Raw genomic sequence first — 24,335 nt, forward strand, 5'->3', positions numbered from 1 at the left:
TCAGTGACTTATAAAGGTGGAAACGTTCACCCATATTAAAGCAGAGATTTAGTGGCCTGACACTTGCACACATTCTGTAAGTTGAGCCAAGTAGGGGTCTCCCTCTATCACTACCATGGAAACGGAGGCTCTGAGAAAGGCGCAGAACTGGCCCACAGCTGGTAGGTGGCAGAGCCGGTGTCCCAACTCCCAGTCCAGTGTTCCTTTGCTGCCTCTGCCCTAGCATGGGGAGGAGGGGTGGACACTGAGGCAGATGCAATGCAGGTGGTGACGAATGAGTGTGCCACATGCTGTGCTCATCACATGGTCCCTGACCGGCTGTGTGACCTTGATCAATCATCTGGCCTCAGTTTCCCCATCTGAACTGTGTTGGTGTTGGGAGGGCCCACCTCACCATGCACTTGATGGTTCAGTGATTTCTTCCTGGAGTTCACCTGTCTGCAGAAAAGTTTCCCCAGGCAGCAGGAACCAGGGACTTCCTGGGAGGCCAGATTCTGCCATTCTGACCAGGCCATCGGTCTCTCTCTCTCGGCAGCAGAAGGACTCGCAGAGCACACAGGGTGCCCGGGCCATCTGGCAGGCACTCTGCCGTGCCTTTGGGAGACGCCTGGTCCTCAGCAGCACTTTCCGTATACTGGCTGACCTGCTGGGCTTCGCCGGGCCGCTGTGCATCTTCGGGATTGTGGACCACCTTGGGAAGGAAAACCGCGTCTTCCAGCCCAAGGTAGGCCATCCCAGGGGTAGAGCAGGGTATCCTTTGGAAGATTTTCCCTTGTACATGAGAATGTGCAAGGGCCAATGTGTGTGCACTTTGACTGCACTGGGTCAGCTCCTCACACACGCACAAAGCCCTTGGCAATATCTCCCTCTAGAAGATGCTCTGCATCTGGTTAACAGAAATGCCAGGGGGCAAGTTTGTGCCCCAGGAAGATTTATGATGCCCTTGCCATCTCTTCATCTTGTCATCATTGCCATAATTCCTCTCCCAGTTATTAGTCATTCAGAAAGTTGTAGGAAGTACATTTGTTTACTCAGTGTCTAGGGCTTCTGTGATTTGTTGGATATGTTGGCTTAGTTTACATCATCCTAATGGACTCTAAACAACTTCACAATCTGTCTTCTTCAGTTCTGTATATCCTGGCATTCAAGGCTCTACAGGGACATCTTGGAGGTTGCTGCTGGGGGTGACAAGAGGGAAACCTCCATGAGTTTCTCCCCGCCCCCAATTCCAGATTTCACTCAAAGCTGACCCAGTTTTATGAATATGTGGGCCTTTCCCATCAAAAATTCTTTTTACAAAAGGATTCCATGTCTTTTTTTTTTTAATTTTTTTTTAATGTTTATTTATTTTTGAGACAGAGAGAGACAGAGCATGAACGGGGGAGGGTCAGAGAGAGGGAGACACAGAATCTGAAACAGGCTCCAGGCTCTGAGCTGTCAGCACAGAGCCGGACACGGGGCTCAAGCTCACAGACCGCGAGATCATGACCTGAGCTGAAGTCGGCCGCTTAACCGACTGAGCCACCCAGGCGCCCCAAGGATTTCATGTCTTAAAAGTACTTGAAACTCATTGGATTAGACGATATCCAATGGCCTTTGCAGCTTTAAAGATGCTACAGACTGAAATCCATTGGAGGAAAGAAGCAGGAAATCTTTGTGGGGGTTGATTTTCTCTGCTAGGGCAATGGCATCCCCTCTGGGGATGAGGGTGGGGTACTTTATTCCTTTATCTGTTTCCTTGCTGCCAATTAGGTTTAGATGGCCACAAAATGGAAAACTTTTCACGTGTAACAAGACTCAGAGTTTTATTTTCCCAGCAGGAATATCATTGTAAACTTTTAGCCACAAACAGTCTGAAAATGGTGCTGAGAATTGCTAATTAGGGACCTTAATGATTTATGACATTCCCTTGTGTAACACTATTCATCTCCTTGGCTCTAAGATCGCAGAGAGCATTTAATCCTCTGGAGGTTTATATTAAGTTTTTTAAGAGATATAATTAATCAGCTGAGCACTTCTGATCAGCAGTATGAGACACTCCAAATCTGTTTGTCTGATTTATTCAGCAAATATTTATTGAACCCTACTCTGTGCCAAGCCTGGTTTGGGCTGTGGGAATCCAGAGGCAATGGTTATGATGAGGACCATTCACAATACTGACAACCACGTCCTGACCACTTAACACATGCACGGCTGCTTGTGGGAATTATGCATGTGTTGTCACATCTCATGCCTAACACAACCTTTTAGGGTAAATTTTTTTTTTTTTTTTGGTAACAGCTTTATTATCATTCACATACCATATAACTTACCAAGTAGGTATTTTTATCCCCATTTTACAGATGAGGGACTTGAGGTGTGGAGAGGTTACGTAACTTACTTTAGTGTTTCTCGGTTACTTAGCGACAGAGTTGGAATCTGAACCCAAGTCTCTTTCACTCCATAGTATATATCCCCTACTATGAGGGGGTGTATACAGGGAACTGTAGGAAGAGGGAGTGACTAACTCAGCCAGTAGTCATGGATAGCTTCATAAAGGAGCTAGTATTTGAATGGGGCCTTGACATATGAGTATGAGTTGGCCAGGCTAAGATGGGCAGATTTCTAGTTCAACATGAATGTAAGGACTCTTCTTGCTTATTTCGACCTTGATGGCTTTTGAGCCTCTGAGCTGTACTTGGCCCCAAAAGAGAGAGGAAGGGCCATCTCCTCTTGTCTACAAGAGTGTTACCTTCAGTTCTAGTCTGACCATAGATGACTCCAGAATACTCTACATTGATAACCCTGTAGCAACAGGGCCTGTTGTTACTTTGGGGGGGGGGTGTCACAGGCCAGAGCCCTTGTCAGCTTGTCCACATTGTTGTCTTCTTCCTGTGTTTCCCAAAGCTCTGGTGGGCTTCTGCTGGTGAGAGAGCTCTGAGGCAGGATGTGCCAGAGAGGTAGTGAGAACAGCACTTAGAATTTTAGCTCATCTGAACGTTAGCTTTGCGGTCTCTTTTCTCTTTATTTGTATACCAGCCCTGGGATTTACCGCCCTCTCGTTGGAATGCTCTTGTCCTGGTTACTCGTCAGTACATAAATCCCTGAGACAGATGGCTCTGCCTCAGTGGCTGCAGGCCTTATCAGATTTAATATTTGTTCCCTGCAGCCCAAATACAATCAGCAAATTACAGACACTGAAACAAGAGGTGAAAGTAAATATAGTCTCCAGTGTCAGCAGCAAAGAATCCTCAACCATGTGGTTGCCTGGGATATGGCTTAATTCTCATTTGGGCTTCTGGACCCAGAAAATGGGGCAGAGGGGTCATTTACTGAGGTCATTCGGTTCATCCCCCTGCCTCCCAATGGCTCTAACTCAGAGAGACAGGTGCTGTTCTGGTCTTTATGAACCTACAAGGACAGAAGCTCTCTAGCTACGTGTGCCAGCATTTAACAACCATCTCTGTGAGAAAGCCCTTCTTTCCACTCAGCCTCGATCCACGCTGCTGTAGTCTGCACAGCCGGACACGACTGTTTACATCATTGTCAGTGGCTGCCCTGTCCTCCCTTCCCTTTCCGGGACACTCACAGTTGGCAGGAATCACACCGCCCTTGGCATCTGCGAGGACAAACATTATCTCTTCTTTAATTCCACACTCCTGCCCCGTCTGCCACACCCCGGGGAAAGCTGGGACCCTGGCTGGGAGCAGCCCATGACCTCCCCCTCTACTGCCTCCTCTCCCACCTAACCCCCACCCACAATCTGTCACCTGCTGTGGATGCCACTGATCTGGCTGCAGGGCAAGGGAACTGGATTCATAATGAACTGCCAGCATCTGAAACCTGCCAGCGCTGCCCTAGGCCATTAGTTGAGCAGAGAAAGAACAGTCTGGGTTTGATCTGAGGGCCAAAGCTTCAAACAGCCTCTAACCTCAGAGGGGAAACGTGTGTAAGTTTGTGAGTGTACGTGTGTTTCTGAATGAGTTCTCCTGGAAACTGTTTATGATTCTGTATGTATGTCCTTCTATTTGTCCTGTGTCTCTTGGTTTATCTCTTTCCATGTGTGTCTGTGTCCCTATTTGAGTACATGTATTTGTAGCTATTGTTGTGGGTGACTGTGTAAATTTATATGCATTTCTGTGACTTTGTGATGTCAGTGTGTGGGCTGGTGTCTTCATGGAAATGCCCATGCAGCTGCTCTGGCCTGGCAGGACTCCCTTCATCTCACTAACCCATCTCAGCCACCAAGACTCAGCTCAGATGTCACCTCCTCCAGAAAGACTTCCTCTAATAGGGTTAGATTACCCTCCTCTGTGCTCCCATAACATCCGGGGCTTGCACCATCAAAAACCACTTGTCTCTTTCCCAACTTGACCCTGAGTCCCCTACGACAAGAACTGCATTATCTGACCTCCGGGTGCCCAACACCCAACTCTATGCCTGACATTCAGGAGGCACAGGAGAAATGATTCTTCAGGGAATCATATAGAAGTTGCCACATATTGAGTGCTTATGCTTGCTAGATATTTTTAGCTGCATTGTTATGTTAAATTCTCACAACAACTCTGAGTAGAAACCCTTAATGGCCTCATTTTACAGTGAGGAAACTGAGGCTCAGAGAGTTTGAAGAACTTACATAAAGACACAGTGGCTAATATATAATGATCTAGGACTCAAACTCAGATGTGGCTAACCTCTAAATCCAGGCTCTAAACCACCATGATAACTGGTTATAGATGGATGGTTGGGTACATTATTGGTCCATGAGTGTTCAAAGATAGTTGTCATTGTTTTCACCCAGGGTCTTCCAGGGCTGGGACCTATGGGCAATGCATCTTCTGGTTCCCGCCAAAATAAGAAGCAAAAGCCCATGTGATCCCTCTCCATTAAGCTCTAGAGAACAAGGGAAGGAGGGATTTCCAGTCATATCTCTGGCCAGACAGGGATAATCAGGGTCAGAACTATAGAGTCAAGAGTCCTAGGTTCTAGTCCTACCTGTGCAATGAACCCAGCTCAACTGAAAAATGGAGAAATGTAGGGGTGCCTGGGTGTTTGTTGAGCTTCCAACTTCAGCTCGGGTCACGATCTTGCGGTTTGTGAGTTCAAGCCCTACATCGGGCTCTGTGCTGACAGCTCAGAGCCTGGAGCCTGCTCTGGATTCTGTCTCCCTCTCTCTCTGCCCCTCTCCCGCTCACACTCTTTCTCTCTGTCTCTCTCAAAAATAAACACTTAAAAATGGGAAATGTATAACTTCTATAACAAGTAGATGGGAAGGAAGAGCATATACATTGATTGATTTAAAATATGTATTGAGCACCCCCGGAAACAAACACAGTTTCTTTCCCTGAGAGCTTGTGAAAATGTGGGACGAGGGTATCTGATCTTCTGAAGCATTTAACTCCCACCAGATGTCATGTTGCAGGTCCTTGGCCTTTCCTCTCTAGCCTTCAAGGTGCTGGGCAATGTCAGTGCCCTCACACCCATTTAAACCTCCCCAATGCCTGCCTTCCTTGGGTAGTAGTGCCTCAGGTCTCTTTGGCTAGTTTAGTTCCCACTTCTTAATAAAAACTTAGCTATTCTGGGCTCCATATCTTTTATGTCTCTCTTTGAAGAGAGATCAATAATGTCCTAATGACTTATACCTACAGGAAGATTTTCATTTTAATAGGCCACAAAATTCTTGATCCAAAGAAATATAGTTTCTGACCCTGTGGTGTGTGTGTGTTATGGGGGGAAGGGGTCAAGGTTTTGCCTTTAAAGCTGCAAAAAAAGAATTTGTTGTTTTGTTAAAAATGTGAAAATGATGAGTGTATTTAACAAATGCCACCCGTACTCTCACCAACATACGTGATCAGTTGACTTTTCTAGTCCTCATTTTCCAGCCTATGTGTTTTCCGATCATTGTGACATAGCACATGCATGGCAGTCCTTGCTGCTTGAGAGCTTTTGTGATGATTAGTGTTCTTGAGTGTGTGGTGTTCCCATGAGCATCATACCATACCTAACCATTCTCTGTGGTTGGACATTTGCATGGCTTTTCAGACTCTCCCCTTGCTGTAGTCCAGAGATAGAATACTTTTTTCACATACAGCTATTTCCTGGTGTGAAATTATTTCCTTTGAGGTAAATTCCCATGATGTGCTTTGTTGCTTTAACATAATGGACTCCATTCTCCAGAGCTGGGTCTCTGCAGAAGATGATAGAACCTAAGAATTCCAAAATATGTTGGATAGGACCAGGCTTTCCCAAACCCACATGCCTTCTTTTTTGACTGAGAACCAGCCAAGTGGCCATGTTTCTGTCCCCCACAAGTCATAAGCTTGTAGCTGACAATGGGAGACTCAAGGTCAAAAGGCTGGATAAGGCTTTGGTGGTACGTCTAGGGTCGTAGTTTTGGCATCACACAGGTTCATGTTCACATGTTGTCCCTTATCAGCGTGTGACCTTGAACCAGCCACATAGCCATGCTGAGACACCATTGCCTCATGTATAAAATTAGACTCATAATGGCATTCTTCTCATTAGTGTGTTATGAGAATGGAGTTCTGTACCTGATAAATATTGTATGCTGCCTGTAGGATACGGGTCTCAACCCCTGCAGCCTAATTTTAAGGTCCATTTTGCTGCCTCCAGCCCACCCCCACCCTCTACCCTCTCTTTTCTCCTTCTGCCTTTCCCTCTGGTTCTTTGACAAATGAGACAGAGTCAGGGGTTCAGGCCTTGGTAGGGCCTTCCTCTATGAGACCTCAGTGGTCTCTCTGTGTCTGCTTCCTCTCTCTGTGTCTGTGAAAAGCCTCCTTTCCCACAGATCCAGGGAGAGATGACAGACGTAAGCTCCATGAAGCAGGGCTGGTTTAGAAGGCCCAGATCTTTTCTACTACCATTCGATAGCCCTGTATCCGATATCCAGGAATTTCTGACTCTAGGAAAAAGACTCCTTTTAGAGTTCTGACCCCTTGGACCTGATCCTGGCCATAGACACGCCCTCAGCCTCCTTCTCATCACTATGTTCCCACCACCCTTTAGCCTGTAGCAGCTCCTATCCCCTTTCAAATGGCTTTTGGAGTTCAGGGCAGAGTCTCAGAAAGGGGAGAGAGTGCTGTCTTCATGGAAACATTGATGTGGTTCTGCTGGGGAGCAAAGGTTTAATCAGGATCAAAGTTTTCCTGGGAGTTATTGATGCTGAATTTGGAAACAGGCATGCTGTTGTTTCCTGGTATCTTTAGCAACAGAGTCAAAATGTTTGGTTTTTCCCAGTGCTTATCATCTGAGATCTTGCTAGAGGTGCAGCAAGAGGACCTTCAATTTAAGAGGACGTCCCGGGACCCCACGAGGCTCAGGGGCTTCTAAAATCTTCTCCAGCCTATTATAGGTGATGACTTTCCATCTCGCCTGGGAGCACTACAGTTTTCCCATTGGTCTTTCTTCCCCAGAAATTTCTACAGGGCAGGCTGTCGGTGAGTGTAGGACAAGACCTCAGCTCATTCCGGTTTTTTTGTAGCAGAGAACACACGTTGTGGGATTTGTTCAGGCAGTTCTGGTTTTGGCTGCTCTGTGATTTGCTCTATTTATTCTTGTTCCATTCAGAGTGATCTCCCCTGGGCCCGGTGGCCACAAAGCTGAGGGCCCATATTTATGGGCATGAGGTTAGAACTGGGCCACATTCTGTTCTCCTAAGTAGGATGATAAAGAGGGGATAGGCACCCCTCCCTGTGGCTAGAAGAATGTTTAGTTGGATTTATTAGTCGAATTTCCCTCATAAACAGCTGCATAAAGCTTTGCAAGCATGGAGGGTCTTATAATAATGGCCACTGTGGCACAGTAACAGGTGCTAATGGCGGTCATTTTGCTAGCAACGACAGCCACCTCTGAATTCTCTTTCAGACGCAATTTCTCGGGGTTTACTTTGTCTCATCCCAAGAGTTCCTTGCTAATGCCTACGTCTTGGCCGTGCTTCTGTTCCTTGCCCTCCTACTGCAAAGAACATTTCTGCAAGCATCCTACTATGTCGCCATCGAAACTGGAATTAACTTGAGAGGAGCAATACAGGTACTTTTTGCAATACAGGCTAATTATGTTTTCACTTAGCAGTAAGAACCGCGTTATTCATCCTCATGGGCACTTAAGAATAATTCCGGTGTGAGTTTATCTTTTTGTTGCCCTTTAGCAGTGCTTTGAAACAATAACCATTGACAGAGAGGTGTAGGAAGAGTGGAAAGTGCCTTGGGCTGGACTCAGGGAGTGCAATAGTTCTAGCCCTGGTTCTACCTTGCACGAGGTCTGTGATGTCACCTGCTTGGCCTAGAATGGGACAGATGTCACTAATGGGTCACCACATTCTTTCCAGCTGAATGCACATGCAGCGTCAGACTCCTTCCCCAGATTCTGTCCCAGGGGTCTGCCACCAGTCTTCTCTGGGTGCAAAAAAAATAAATAAATAAATGAGCTTGACTTACTGGGACTAGAGAGCCTCTAATGTCTATTTGAGCTCTTAAATCTTGGCCCAGCAAGATTTATTTGAACTCTTAAACCTTGGACCTAGTCCCTTGGATCTAGGTCTTTCTTCCTTCCCCCTGTGGTTTCCTTCCCAGAGTGGGTTTAAAGGGTGATCAAAATCAGGAAGGATTCAGGGCACTTTTAGGCAAGGCAGTGACGAGAGTTGTCCAAGCCCTAGTATTCTCTTTAGAATTTTGGTTCAGCCATTGGAATGGGGAGACCCAGTGAGATGGTGGTTTAAGTAGGACAAAAGTTTGTTTTCCACACACAGTCAGGGCTGCTGTGGCAGCTGCACACTTGTCAGAGACCCTGGCTCCTTCTGTAAGGCTGCCAGCCTGCTCATGTGCCTTCTGCCCCATGGCTTCAAATGACTGTTGACATTGCCAATGCTGGGCCTACACTTAAACCAGCAAGAGAAGAAAGATGGGACAAAAGGAGGGAATGCTGCCTTCTTTTAAAATCATAATGCAGAAGGTACACATGTCCTTCTTCACCCCATCGATGAGAAATTGGCCACGTGGTCACACCTAGAGAGGCTAGAAAGTGTGGTCTTTGTTCCTGACAGCCATATATGCCCTGTTAGAAATTCTTCTCGTGAAAAGAGAAGAATGGGTCTCTCGTGAAAAGAGAGAATGGATATTGGGAGACAACTAGCAGATTCTGCCATACCCAGAAATTCCCATGAAGTCAGTAGAACACTCAGAAGTTGTGACTACATCCCAAAGCCACATCACACTTCAGGACAGAAATATTTCTCATTTCATTATTAACATTGACTGGTCCTTGGGAGCCAGGATCAGAGGCTTTGCAGAAAAGGGACTGAGAGGAGAAGGGTATGACCTGGGCTGGGGACCCTGTCAGAGTCCAAACTCTGGTTATCTTAGTACAGGCCATGTGAATGGTGCCCCCTGGAGTTGTGCACAGATTGTGCATCTGTACCTGACAACGCTGCCCATCCCCAGTGGTTTTTCACTGAGAAAACAGAATCATTTCCTCATCATGTGAGAGTGGTGGAAAGAGCCCAGGAAAATACAAGACCCTCTGAGATTCACAGGGGCTCAAAGCTAGGAAGAACAAAGTCATTTCTCAGTCCAGAAAACCTCTCTGAAAATCCCAGCCTCTGCACAGACTCTTCCATTGACTGGCAGGCACATACCACCATAGACAACAGCCAATTTTGTATTCAGTTTTGTAATTAAATCTTTCTACTTGTAGGTCATAAATTACACACGAGCCCAGTATTTTCCAATTACGCTAAAAGAGCCAAATATGGTTTTTAAATGGATTAGCATGTAATTGTTCTTATCAAACTGTCTGAATCCAGGAGAGCTAAATTCATATGCCACAAAAAGAAACTGCTGGTATTAATTATAAAACAAATTAGAAGAACAAACCTTTCTTTCAGAGATTTACATAAAATTGTAGATAAAGGTCTACGTCTTCATGGGTTTGAGAAGAATGACAGTTCTTGAATGAAAAGTTATTAAGCCCCATGCTTGTATTATATATATAATTTGTGGACATAAACCAGCTATCAGTCAATTGTGGATTTCTGTGTATCCTAGTCTTTACTTAATAATGCTTTATTTGATAGATTACTCTATGTTCCTACTTCACTAAAACTAAATTTACTATTATTCTTTGAAGACTGATTTCACATAACCTGGGCCGTGCCTAGATCTGTCCAAAAATGTCATTGCCATTATTTTAAACTGTACCCATGGTGTATATAAACTCAACAAAGACATATGATAGGTTCATGCTTTAAGCAGACCTGATCCACAAGAAAGCTTGGGTTTCACAAAAGATGAATTTAGGACTGGGAGTCCACCTGACAACAGACTGCACAATAGAATTTCATTTAAGAGGAGGCATCCCTAGGACGTTGAAGACAGAAATGCATTTCTCCTTGTTTAAGAGCACATAACTTGAAAATTGCCATGTTTCTAGGAGGCACGATCACTCTGCACACAGAGCTTTTAGGATCAGAGCCCACAGGGAGCCATTTCCATGGCTGCTCCCCATCTGCCCTGAGGAGACAGAACAAGGTCCTTTGGGGGCAGGACTCCCATGGTGGTGGGGCTGATCGATACTTGTATGTCATGTCTCACAAAAGACCTTCCCATGCTGATCCCTCGTTTTGTTTCAAGGCTCAGTTAAGACAAGACACGGCCTCCAAACATACCCCTCTCCTGGTTGAAGACAGCCACATTAAAACAGACAGCTGCCCCACTTTATCATTTTTATGAAGTGTGTTCTCCACTGGCCTCTGGCAAACGAAGAATACAACAGGACACGATGATCACTTTTAAGATTTAAGAGCTAATTAAGTCCTGTCGCCAAGGGAGAGGTCTTGCTTTGCTGGGGAAGTAGCTTGCCATGCTGGCAAGGATTCCTCATGTGAATGCTGCCTTTCTGAATTGCTTGTTCTGTAATCAAAGGCCTTTGCCTCTCTGAGCCTTAGTTACCTCATTTGTAAAATTGGAACCACTAATGCAGTGCCCCCTTACAAAGCTGCTCTGGGGCCCCGTGGAGGAATGTCTGAGAAGGCACTGGCATATTGTAGACACATGGCATCTGGGAGACGGATTAGAATGATGATGATGACAAATGTGAAATACTCTGCTCTCATTTCCAGACCAAGATTTACAATAAAATTATGCACCTGTCCACCTCCAACCTGTCCATGGGGGACATGACAGCCGGGCAGATCTGCAACCTGGTTGCCATTGACACCAACCAGCTCATGTGGTTTTTCTTCCTGTGCCCAAACCTTTGGGCCATGCCAGTACAGGTAAGGGATGTGTGTCTGGGGTGGGGGTGGGGGGGCACAAAGTCAGAATCTGCTGGTACATGCCCAGTGACTAGGGGCTCACCATCTTCCATTCCATGTTTGCCTGCACCTTCCACACCCTTGGGGTCTCCATGGTGTGTACCCCTGGCTTCCAATACTCGCTCACACTCTGTAAACAGTCTATCTATCTCTCTTGTCATTTAGGCTCTCAAAAAGCAGCCAACCTTAAAAAAAAAAAAAACTATGGGATAATCATATGTGGAACATTTTTGCAGACATTAAAAGCTATGTTACAACAAAGTACTTAATTACACTGAAAAGTGTTCATGATGGATGTTTAAGCCAAAAAGGTTACAAAATAGTACATGCAGTGAGCTTCACGCTAAATTGGAATATATGTACGTGTACACATTGGCACAGACTCACCCAGAAAAAAGAACTAGAAGGCTACATGGTGGGGTTACGAGTGACTTTTATTTTCTTTATGCATTTCTAAATTCTCAAGTAAGCACATGTTGTTCTTGAAGATCAAAAACATGATTATTTCTAAAGCCAAACAACCTTTGGGGATGGTTCTGAAGGAGGTGCACTCTCCCCCAACGATAGCAGGAGAATCCTTGGCGTGGTTTTCCTGACTCCTGGTCTGGTCTGCTCTGTCTCTCATCTGGAGCTTTGACCATGGACTTGGCTTCACTCTGGTGAATCCCAGAACCCCTGCAGGCTCCACAGAGGCTGCCTGATATAGAGGAAAGTGCCTGGACTTTGGTGAAACCAGTTGATTCAAATACTTAACCTGTCTGAACCTCAATTTCCTCATTTATGAAAAGGGGATGATTCCTACCCTCTGGTGTTGCTATGACGAGTCAGTTAGACGATGTAAGTAAAGCACCATGCAGAGTGCCCGGCCCAGAGCAGTCACTAAGTAAATATCAGATCCCTGGAAATTGCAGACTTTGGTGTGAGTGAGGACTTTACCAGTTCAGAATCCATTGCTTCTTAGGACGCAGATTCCACAAAACTTAATCTCAAGTGACTTTTATTGGTCCTTCTTACCTGTAAAACTTATATTTGAAAGACTTTAAAGGAAAATAGAACAGAGAGTCAGCTAGGCATCTTGATGGGGACGTAGGGCAGGGAATCTGGTGGTCCTTTTTATGGGGACAGCTCTGTATGCCATCCCCCATTACCACTTATCCATGTCTAGATCACCGTCCTCCCCCCAGCTCTACCAAGATGGATTGGTGACTACAGAAGCTATAGAAAGGGGGCACCTCGGTATCTCAGTTGGTTAAGTGCCCTACTTCGATTCCAGCTCAGGTCCTGATCTCACAATTCATGAGGTAGAGCCCCATGTCGGCCTCCATGCTAACAGTGCAGAGTTTGTTTGGGATTCTCTCTCTCCCACCCTCTCTGCCCCTCCCCCACTTGTGAGAGTTCTCTCTCTCTCTCTCTCAAAATAAATAAATAAACTTTTTTTAAAAAAAGAAGCCATAGAAGGGCCTGGAGAGTTCATCTAATATAGTTACCAGTCTTTTATCCACAAGAACACTTTCTATTATGTATGTCCCCTTAAACAACCTCTTTTGAAAGACTTTGTCCACCAAAATCTTCATTAAGATTTCATTTGTCCACCAGATTATCATTACTACTATTTATAACGTTTATTGCACGTACATCATTGCTAACAACACTAATACTAATAACCCTTGCCCCAGGGACACCTGGGTGGCTCAGTCAGTTAAGCATCCAACTTCATTCAGCTCAGGTCATGAACTCACTGTTCATGGGTTTGAGCCCCACATCGGGCTCTGTGCTGACAGGTTGGAGCCTGGAGCCTGCTTCCAATTCTGTGTGTGTGTCTCTCTCTCTGCCCTTCCCCCTGCTTGTGCGCTCTCTCTCTCTCTCTCTCTCTCTCTCTCTCAAGAATAAATAAACATTAAAAAAATTAAAAGAAAAAATAATCTTTGCTTGCCCCAGCCTCTGTCACTTATGCAGTTAACCCTCCCAACACCCAGGGGGTGGTAGTTTTTATCTCCACTACTTACCTTTGTTTATTTATCATGACGTATCATTTGGTTTTCCACTTTTAATTCCTTAAAGGCTGGCTATAACTTTGCCACTTAGAGCTTTAACCAGCCCTCAAGACCCAGTGTTCCCACGTGGAGTTGATCCAATCCTTTCAACCTAGCCAGGATCTCGCGTACAGCCTGGGTCGCCTTTGGAAATACTGAAACTAGCTCAGGAGCCCCTCTCCTTTATCCCCGGGAACTCTCCTTGATTTGTAATCTTTTTTGGTCACATATACTTTTTTTGATAAAAGCTTCATTAAGATATAATTCACCCATTTAATCTGTATGATTCGGTGAGTTTTAGCATATTCAGAGTTGTGCGACCATCATTACAATTTTATTAAGTTTATTTATTTATTTTTGCTTAATGTTTGTTTATGTTGAGAGAGAGAGAGTGAGCCAGGGAGGGGCAGAGAGAGGGAGAGAGAGAATCCCAAGCAGGCTCCGCACTGTCAGCGCAGAGCCCCACACAGGGCTCGAACTCACTAACGGTGAGGTCATGACCTGAGCTGAAATCAAGAGTCGGTGGCTTAACCGACTGAGCCACCCAGGCGCCCCTAGCATTGTCACACTTTTACAACACTTTCATCACCCCAAAGGGAAACCCGTACCCATTGGTGGTCACTTCTCATCCCCTCCCCCAGCCCTAGGCAACCTCTGACCTACACATACTTTTGACAGTCTAATAAAAGCTTCTCAGAAAAACAAATGTGTGTTCACACATTTTGCCTACGATTTCAGGAGCTGGACTGGCCCCCTGAAGCTCTTGGATGCCGTGTTAAGGAACTCGGCAATAGTGGGGACTTCTTTGATTCCTCATCCCATGGGCACTGGAGGGGTGGGGCACACAGTGAGCCGGTAGCTGTGCCATATACCCAAGTATCTCCTTTCCGTGCTTCCCTAGTGACAGAGTTCCCATGAGGCCTGTTTGTTTGTTTCTTTGTTTAAGAAAAGAGTCGCCGCCTGGTTTGATCTCTATGGGCCAGGTATTATTCTAGGTGCTTATCATATATATTCATTTAATATTCACAGAAGTCCTGCTAAGTGGGCATTAAAATCACCATGGTAAGGATGAAGAAGCTGAAACTCAGAGAGGTTAAGTAACTTGCCTAAGATTGCACAGCTAAGTGCTGAGACTGCATTCAAACTCAGGCTTGCAGACTCCGGGGACAATGATCTCCCCACTATTATACTAGATCGCTTTCCTAACTTGTAAATAGGAGCTAACGTAGCCCTTGTATTCCCCACACTTGCTTTGCGTACTCAGAATCGCTGCTTTCTGATATATTCTCCTGTAAGGTCCACTCAGACCCCTCAGAATAGAAGAGTGGACAGAAGAATTTAGGGAGCATGACAAGGGGTGGGTGTAGGAGGAGGAAGAGCCTGGCATCAGCAGCAGCTGTGTCTCCAGGTCTTGTTCCAGCAGCTGCCAGCACTTGGACGTGGTGGGGGTTCAGGCACCGACCCCCAGCAGGTGCCATGGTGGTGACTCTGGGAGTGCTCTTGGAGCTTCCTTGGTGTCTGGCTCTACCCAAGCCGCTGAACAATATGCCCTGATTGCCTCCATCTGAGGACAGCTAATGAAAACACTGGATGCCAGGGATAATTTTTGGGTAGGGTGATAGAAGCGGAGCCTGGCAGGAGTAGGAGTTTCTTTATTTCCCAACGTGCTTCTCTGCACCCCGTGTCAGCATTTAACATCAGTGAAACACTGGGAGGCAGGTGGTAAAGGGGTCACTTACCAGCCCCTAAGATCCCGCTAATACAAGAGGCATTCTGTGATTAAGAGGAATTACAAAACCGCCCACCTCTGCCCTCGAGGTAGTGCAAGGAGCTTAGTGCCAATTTGGTGTAGAGTGCAAGGCCAACCCAGGCAGACTTTTTTTTTTTTTTCCAATTAAGGAAGACAGCACATCTGTTCCTCTAGAATAATCCCTGAATTTAGAGCTGTCTGCCTTTGAAGGCAACCTGAGAAATTGTCAGCTTGATGCTTCAGGGGCTGGCAAGAGTAATTTACACTTCTCATAAATATTCAGAAGTAGGCAGTCATTTGCATAAAGCCAGAATAATTCTCTTTTCAGAGAATACTTGCCAGATTCACTAAAACATTAAAGATACCAGCCTTCATGTACATATGTGTATATGTATTATAGATTATAAAATGTATATGCCTCTAAGAATTATAAAAACTTGTATTTTCATCCAAAAACCACTCTACACGATGTCATAAATTTAAGAGGTCATTTTCATTTTCTTATATATGTAATAATTGGTGTAATAGAAGACAGTTCATATTTTATTTTGAAAAAGATGCCAGGAGCCTGAGAATGAAAACTGAACTCTCAGACCCTGGACCGGTTTTGTCTGGCATGGATACGGCAGTGCTCCTTTGCTCGTGTGTCACTTTTTCCCCAGTGTGAGGGAACCGTCAGCCTTGCCAGCCAGCCAACAGAACAAAAGGTGCTGTTACACTCATTGTGCGACCTCAGCTCTGAGACTTCCATCTGGAAGGTAGATTTGGAGAGAGTTAATGGTTCAGCAGGCTTACAGATAAATGCAGTTTGTTATCAGCCGAGAAAGCCACTGCTTGCATGAGAGCCCATCATGTTAATACCTCTTTCTGAAATTGCTTTGTCACACCTCCTCCTCTGGCCCCTGGGGACAACTCGGAAACCTGGGCACCAAGGCATGTCCCTCTCTAGGGGCCTGGGGAAAGGGGTTGCCAACACCGCTTCCCCCAGGGCGACTACCAGGTCAAAGGAAACTCACCCCCATGACCCTCCCTCAGATCGTCGTGGGTGTGATTCTCCTCTACTACATCCTTGGAGTCAGTGCCTTAATTGGGGCAGCTGTCATCATCCTACTGGCCCCCGTCCAGTACTTTGTGGCCACCAAGCTCTCCCAGGCCCAGCGGAGCACACTGGTGAGTGAGCGTCCCCAGGGTGCTCGCGCCCCTTTTCCCCATCCTTCCCCCATGCGGCTGCTTGCTCCCTTTCCCTGTACATCAGCGAGGCTCCTCACTCTTCCCCCAGATGCCACCAAACAGCCATACACACATATATCCACACTATCGTTGACCTTAAGCAGGCTACTTGGTTGTCCAGGCCTCCGTTTCTTTGTCTGTGGGAGGGGATGAGTGGAGAAAGCAAGGGAGCGTCCCCATGGGCTCGGGAGCTGGGCATTGCCTGTGAAGTGATGAGGGCATTGACTTGGCTCCTTCCTCTTGGCTGGGCCAGGGGCAAAGGAAACCCCTCTCTGACTTGGTGTCCCCTGGCAGGAGTATTCCAACGAGAGGCTGAAGCAGACCAACGAGATGCTCCGTGGCATCAAGCTGCTCAAGCTGTACGCCTGGGAGAACATCTTCTGCACGCGTGTGGAGATGACCCGCAGGAAGGAGATGACCAGCCTCAGAGCCTTCGCCGTCTACACCTCCATTTCCAGTGAGTCTACCCCACCAGCCAGCCCTGTGTGCTGGGTGTCCAGGCTGGAGGGAGGGAGCAGAGGTGGCCGAAGCTCGAGTCTTTATCATCATCACCCAATCCAGGCGAGCCTCCAGCTTGGAGCAGAGCCCCTGGAAGTCACAGTGTCCTCAGTCGTGTGCCCAGCAAATGTATATCGACATCCTGCTGCGGGCAGGACACTGTCCTGGCCCTCAAGACACAGTGATAACAGAGACAAAGGAGGTCTTTTATGCTCCATTGAGCTGACGTGTTATGGGGAGGCTGCAGTAAATGAATATATAGCAACAGTTTTGGATTCTCCAGAGTGTGAGGACTTCTTTTTTTTTTTTTTAATTTTTTTTTTTTAACATTTATTTATTTTTGAGACAGAGAGAGACAGAGCATGAACAGGGGAGGGTCAGAGAGAGAGAGAGAGAGACAGAATCTGAAACAGGCTCCAGGCTCTGAGCAGTCAGCACAGAGCCCGACGCGGGGCTCGAACCCACGGACAGTGAGATCGTGACCTGAGCCGAAGTCGGAAGCTTAACCGACTGAGCCACCCAGGCGCCCCTGTGAGGACTTCTTTAAGTAAGTCAGACTGAGCTTCCCTTCCCTGCCCTGGATTCGGCTCCAAGGAAGCTTCTAACTACCTGGGGTATGAGGAGGAGAAAGATACTCACAGATGTAGAGACTGAATCTGTATTAACCAAGTGGTTAGGAAACCCCAAGCCCAGAACAGAGAGAAAGGGGGGAAAAAAGACCAAAACTGGTAAAAAAAAAAAAAAAAAAAACAAAAAAAAAAAAAAAACAACACACACACACACACAAAAAACAAAAACCTCTTGGGGTCCCAACAGACATATGTATTAAAACCGCTTTCCAGAGAACATGGGTCTCTAGTGGCAAATGCTCCTGTAGAGCAATAAGCTAATAATAAAGAAACAAAAATCCACCTGAGAAAAATGTACCAGCAGAGTAAGAGTCAGCAAGTACAAAAAAAAAAAAAGAAAGAAAATTATTCCCTCAAACCTGGAAATGATAGAATAGTGTGAAAGAGTTAGTAAGTATGTTTAAAATAATTAAAGAGCTAAAGGAAGGTGTAAAACCCACAAGGTAAAACAGATAAGTATCAGGGGGAAAAGAGTCAAAGGGACTTCTAGAAATAAAAAATTTAGTTATCGAAATTATTTTGGTGGACAGTGGTCCCCAGGTCAGGCCAGGGCTTATGGAGATCAGGTGACCGATGGAGTCCTGGCCCAAGTTGATCTTACAGTTGGTCTAGTGGCTCCGTGGCCCCACCCTGCAGTGGTGGCCCCCGCCCAAGTGCATAATTGGGATGGAAGTAGTTAGCAGCTGCTATACCTCACCCTGGTTCCCTGGCCTGTCCAGTTTAAGAGCCAGTATGGTAGGAAGGGCCAAGTAGAAACCCCCAGAGAGAAAAAACAAAAAACGAAAAGGAAACAAAACAACTCAAGTGTAAAGCTTAAATGAATTAATATAGCTGAAGAGGACATTTGTGAGTTAAAAGATAGATCTGTGGAGGGGCACTTGGCTGGCTCAGTGGGTAGAGCAAGTGACTCTTGATGTCAGGGTTGTGAGTTCAAGCCCCACATAAAGAAAATGTGTTCTGCCATTTGGGAAAACCATTTTACAGATGAGAAATGGAGGCCCAGAGGGGGTGTCCTCCTGAGGTCAATCCTGAGGTTAAAAGCATGGCTCAGACTAGATCCTTTGGCATCTTGTGCTATTTTTCACAAAGGGCTGGGCACTGACGTGGGGGTGAAAAAAAACTTAGGACACAGTGGGGCACCATTTTAGGCTATTTTCTCCGAGTAGAAGAGAAACAACCAAGAATGGGCTTTGATGGGAGTGGGAAACAGAGAAGGAAATTAGGAGAGATGGACACTACTGACAACCTCCGCCAGTTGAAGTTGGTTCTTTTGGTGTGCCAGGAAGAAACGCAGCTGTGGGAGTTGCCAGTGGTGGGCCAGTAGTGTAGGGTGCACTGGCCACGTCTCCCAGACAGGGTCATGGAAAATAAGATAGCCACTCGGGTCATCTGTGTGTTCCTGGTGTTCATATTGCCTAGAGAGAGGGTCCAGTGGGGCCAGGGGCCAGCACCCAACCTGAAGGTTCTCGCAGGGCAGGGCTTACACTGAGCACCCCAAGTGTCCCACTCTCCTGTGCCCATCCAGACCATGGTGCCCTGTGGCTTACCACGGTCAACAGTGACAGACCATCCACCCTCCATGGCACCAATCATGGCATCTTTCTGCAGAAAATCCTGCTAGGAACTGCTTTTCTCAGAATGCAGCTATGAACGTGGCAGGCAGTGGTGGCTTCCTGGATTCCTCACCAAGACACGCAGGTTACTGGTCTCTCCTTTTTACCCTCAGCCCTGAACACAGTGCTCAGGGCCTCTGAGCACTCTCACGCTGAGTGCTCCACAGGATAGGAGAAATTGGGAAGGAACATCTCAAGAGGTCAGAGAAACCAGCCCCTGCAGCCCAGGCCCTCTTCACCCTCCTCTCTGCCACCCTCCTGCTCTGCCTGCCCCTGGGCCTGGTTGTGGTAAAAGTAACACCACACTGTGTATAACCAATTAGACACCTGGCTCCCAGACATCTCATCAATGGGAACAGCTGCTGAGGTGGAGGAGGATTTCCGGCCACAGCCAGGTGACTTCTTCTCCCAGCAGCAGCACAGCAGGGCAGGGTAGGGCAGGCTCCCTATTGCTGCGATGCAAGCTAGGGAAGGGAGGCAGTAAGGAAATGGCACTAGGCCCCCAAGATTCCTGGCGGCAAACTAGGGGCAGCCTCAGGTCATATAGTTGAGGGCAACTATATTTGCCCAACTACTTTGCTCCTAGGAGATGTATGCTCGATTCCTGCATTCCACACTATAACCTGGGATGTATTGCATATCAACAACATTTTACGATGCCTAGGTTCCCAGGCTAGCCTGCCAAAACCTGTCTAGTAGGTGTTCTTTGTCCCATGGGGCCCTCAGAAGCCAAGCCATGGCTTCGTGAAGGTCATGGGGTCAGGAGGACGTGGGGGAAAGGAGATGCCATGTTGTCAGGGGCTGAGATGACTATCTTAGGAGTGAGGGACTCTGGAGCCAAGCAGGGGTTCTGTTCAGGGTCCCTCACCTGTCTGGGAATCAGTGACCTAGAGGGATAAACAGAGCATCCCAGGCTGGTCCCTGGAAGAAGACAGTGGGAGGGAAAGGGAAGAGCCCTCCGGGAGAGCGTTGAAAGCTAAGTGCTATTTACTTGGTATTTGCCCTTCCTGGGATGGGTTTGTTAGTCAGCAGCAGGGAGGGCAGGGTGGGGGAGGGGGTGGGGGGACAGGGTGGGAAGGGCACCTCCTGGCTGTGGGTATATGCTTTCAGTGTGTTTTCATTTACCTCCTCCCGGACTTCCTGCCTTCTGTTCCCTGTCACCAGGGATCAGGACACAGGTCATTAGACTTGAGGTAATGGGGCATCTTTCATTCTCGTCCCTGGCGCCAGCCATGGGGTCCTGGCGCCAAAGAGGAACCCAAGAGTCATGTTTTCTGATGGTGTCCATCTCGGTGCTGCCTGCTGGGCTTTCAGTCTGGTCATCGAATGCCAGGCAGTCAGAGTAGCTCTGGTGCTCTATCTGATGCTCCTGCCATCAGAGCCCCGAGCTGGTGTGGGGCAGGGCAGTGCAGGGAATGAAAAGGAAATGGCTACAGTTTCCCTACCATCAAAATCCAGAATTGAAGGAAAAGAGATGTAAGTCACTCGGCCGGGGTTGAGTGAGCCCAGCCCCATGCTAAGCAGTGGGAGGGATGCAAGAGACAGTTAAGTTGTGCTCCTCATTTTCCAGGAGTTTTTACTCTGCTGAGATGTCAGCGCTGACATACATGAAACAATGGCAGGGAGCACTGAACCGTGTGGACCTGCTCTGTGCTGGCTGCCTAGCGAGCCTATGTGCACTTAATCCTCACAACAGCTTTGTGAGGTGTGTGGTTCCACAGTCCCATTTTCTTTTTTTTCTTTTTTTTTTTTTTTTAGTTTTTTTTTTTTTAACGTTTATTTATATTTGAGACAGAGAGAGACAGAGCGTGAACAGGGGAGGGGCAGAGAGAGAGGGAGACACAGAATCGGAAACAGGCTCCAGGCTCTGAGCTGTCAGCACAGAGCCCGACGAAGGGCTCGAACTCATGGATGGACATGAGATCATGACCTGAGCTGAAATCAGACGCTTAACCGACCAAGCCACCCAGGCGCCCCACACAGTCTCATTTTCGTGAGGCTCGGGAAGGTGAGAGGACTCTCCAAGGTCCTCAGCCAGGAAATGGCAGAGAACAGAGAAGAAGGAAGCCCGTGGGCTGGGAGTTCACGAGAGCTTCACTCGAGAGGTGGCTTGACCTGCACCTCAGAGGAAGGGCAGAATTTCAGTGAGTAGAAGCTTAAGTGGGGAAAAGCTGGAGGTAAGTGCTTTGGCCACTCCCCTGAGAAGTCAGTTCAATCCTTATTTCCCTGCAGAAGCAGGTGATTCTAGATGTCCAGCCTGGCCATGTATTTGAGGACAAGCTTTGCAAGAGTGACAAAGGGGTTCTAGGCCCTACCAGTCAACCAACAGACATGCCGCCAGTTCATTCTGTCCTTTGTTCAGCACCCATCCCAAGGCCTTCTCTCTGTGTCAGACTGTACCGAGGCCTTGCGCATTAAAGAGGAGGCAAGCATGATCCTCTCCCTGCCAGTTCTGAGAGAGACCATGCCATGAACAGTGAGGCCAGAGATATGGGTCAGTTCCAAATGGACCACTTTTGTTTTGTTTCTTTCATCACTTATCTGATAAATATTTGGTGAGCTCCTACTATGTGCCAGGACCTGTGCTAGGTATGGGGGTGCAGTGCTGAGAAGAAATAGTGGTCCCTGCCTGCAGGTTCCTCACAGGCTGATAGGGAGGCCAGACGTGCAACCGTGTTGTGAGAGGAACAGAAAGGGGTATTCTAGATGCCCATAAGAGTTCTACCCAACCTAATCTCTAGGGGTCATGGGTGTCAAGGAAACCTTGTCAGGATGACTACAGGTTAGACAGATGAGAGGAAGAATGTTCCAGGCACAAAGGCCTAGAGGTGAGAAGGATGATGGTGTGTTCAAGATTTGAGCATAATTCGGTGAGGAGAGGGTAAGAAGACCAGATCATGCAGGACCCTGTGTGCTGTGTTCAGACCCCTAGGTTTTCTCCCAAAGCAGGAGAGCCACTGAAAGAGTTTGAGTAAAGGACAGGTATGTTTGCTGCCTCTTTGAGTATTCTGGGGTCAAAGGTCTTCTTTCTTCCCAGCTGGTCTGAACCACAGTCAGGTGGACCCTCCTGGGAGGGATGTGACCGGCCTCAAACCATGCCCTGTAAAACAAAAAACGTATCTCCAAACCCAACTCTGCCACAGACAGGGTTGTGGGGCTGGACAGGATGTTGCTGGTGAACCCCATTCTCAGGCCACCCCACACCTGCCAGGGCGTGGCGATTCTTGGCAAGTCTTGCTTCTGTCTCTTCCGTGGAGGCCCCGACTCAGAGCAGCCAGTGTTGCAGGACAAGGTGGCCTCCGCACCTGGTCCCCCTTCCTCCTCCAGCTTCTGTGAATTTCTTCTTCAGTATCTGCCCCTCCTCCCACTAGCTGGGGCAGCCGATGCATATCCTGGCCTGCTTGGGCAGAGAGGTGGCTGAGGGAGAGCCAGGCAGGTGCATCTGTGAAGGGGCAGAATCGGTGTGGCTACGGGGTCTCCTGCCACACTTCCTCCACTGCCAGCAGCTGAGCCACCTTTCCCTCCCCTCTGTAGACTTCAGACTGACTATCCCACTGAATGGGAAGTAGCCCTGTGCACCTCAAAATACGCTTCCCCCTCTGGCAGGTGCAACCTGCATTGAGGCCTGGCTGTGAGCCCACAGTTGCTCCCCTGCCCTCCGTGGAGACAAAGATGAAGTTAACCAGAGGCACAAATGGCTGGCTGTGCCTCCAGACACATGGCTTCTGAAATATTTATCAAAGCTGTGGAAATAAAAAGCTCCTGGTATTGCGGTGCAGGCTGGCACCCACAAGGCCGGGCAGCATTCCTTGAGCAAAGCCATGGGGAGCAGCTGATCTGAGCCCTGCTTTGGTTTTGGTTGATTTGTTGTTTGCTTTGTTTGGGGAGGAGGGGGTATGAAAAGTGGCACAGCTATTCACTGCTCTACCCCCAGAACCCAGCACAAACACCTTTTGCGGACAGAGGAGATCCGCAAAAAATGATTTTTGAAGGAATACTTCCTTTTTTACATTTTTATTTATTTTGAGAGACAGAGAGAGTGTGTGCAAGCAGGGGAGGGGCAGAGAGAGAGAGAGAGGGAGAGAGAGAACCCCAAGCAGGCTCTGTGCTCTCAGCACAGACCCCGATGCGGGGCTTGAACTCAGGAACCGTGAGATCACGACCTGAGCCGAAATCAAGGGTTCAACGCTTAACCAACTGAGCCACCGAGGCGCCCCTTTGGAGGAATACTTCTTAAAGGATAGTTGGAGAGGAGGGTGTTAAAACGACACCTACCCATATGTCTACACCATTACAGAAAGACTTTTACTTTCGAAGGTGGCATGTCAGGCCTGCCTACACGCAGCTAAACTTTTCCATAACAGTGCCACACTCACACATGATTTTCTACTCTTCTACTTTCGCTTAGAATTATTTCACAGTACTTCTGGCTCCCTAGCACTCAAGATTTGAGCACCATCATGTTCTTGTCCCCGCACCACCCCGCCCCTGTCCGGATCAAATCAAGATGAGTCAGCCCACCCCATGCCAAAGTTGGAGAGAAATGAACTTTCGGTCATATTTCCCACCCCTCCACCACCTTCAATGTCTTCCAGGGCCTTATGTGGTTCAAGAAGATGGGTGCAGGGCCGCTGGTCTTCAACTTGTGACAGCTGGGACACCCTGCTCCCTTCCCGCTACCTTCACTAGGGTACAGGAGTGTCTGCTGAGCTCAGAGACCTGCCAGCGCCTGCGGCATCCCAGGCTCCTTAGTCTTAGACACTGACATCCCCAGTGCCAGCCATGTCCACCCCAGGGCCCAGGGGGGTGGTCTTCAGAGTGGCCTTGAAAACAAGCAGCTAGTGATTCCCTTCATCCATCTGCCACCCTGTATGGCACCCAGAGCTCCCTGAACAAAGGCTGTCCTTCCAGGAGAGGATGAGGGAAGTGGAAAATTACATTTTCACTGGCTAACATCTCCGTACAACAACAGAACAGGACAGAAATTAATTATGTCATATACATTCTCCATGGTGCTGCATCAGCATTGGAATACTCATTTTCAAATTTATTTATAGCTTGTCTCGTTCCTCAAAGGACTTCAGGCAGCTACAAGAATAAAGACAATAAAATAGGGAAAAAATAAATTTTAAAAATCACGACCAGAGAAAACATGCAGAACAAAATACCCATTATCACACATTTCTGACTGCAAAATCTCCCCCAGAGTCAATGTACCACTTTACTAAAACAGCCACTCCTGTTGGATGTTGCCAGTTTATTTCATTTTGGGTG

The 24,335-nt window shown here is 47.4% G+C and overlaps 1 protein-coding gene across 3 annotated transcripts in view; it reads left to right on the forward strand.

Moving 5' to 3' along the window:
* Nucleotides 1-24,335, forward strand: part of ABCC8 (ATP binding cassette subfamily C member 8) — a 77,671-nt gene that overhangs the window by 14,792 nt on the left and 38,544 nt on the right. The window contains exons 6-10 of one of the 3 annotated variants that reach the window (XM_086677856.1): nt 536-724; nt 7,864-8,028; nt 11,114-11,269; nt 16,127-16,261; nt 16,616-16,778. In XM_086677856.1, the coding sequence (XP_086533982.1) occupies nt 536-724; nt 7,864-8,028; nt 11,114-11,269; nt 16,127-16,261; nt 16,616-16,778 (808 nt within the window). The remainder of the gene's footprint in view (nt 1-535; nt 725-7,863; nt 8,029-11,113; nt 11,270-16,126; nt 16,262-16,615; nt 16,779-24,335) is intronic. The other 2 variants (XM_086677857.1, XM_086677858.1) reach the window with 2 other exon arrangements.

Source organism: Puma concolor, chromosome D1, assembly GCF_028749965.1.
Source record: "Puma concolor isolate L17-30 chromosome D1, mPumCon1.1.hap2, whole genome shotgun sequence".
Classification (NCBI taxonomy): Eukaryota; Metazoa; Chordata; class Mammalia; order Carnivora; family Felidae; genus Puma; species Puma concolor.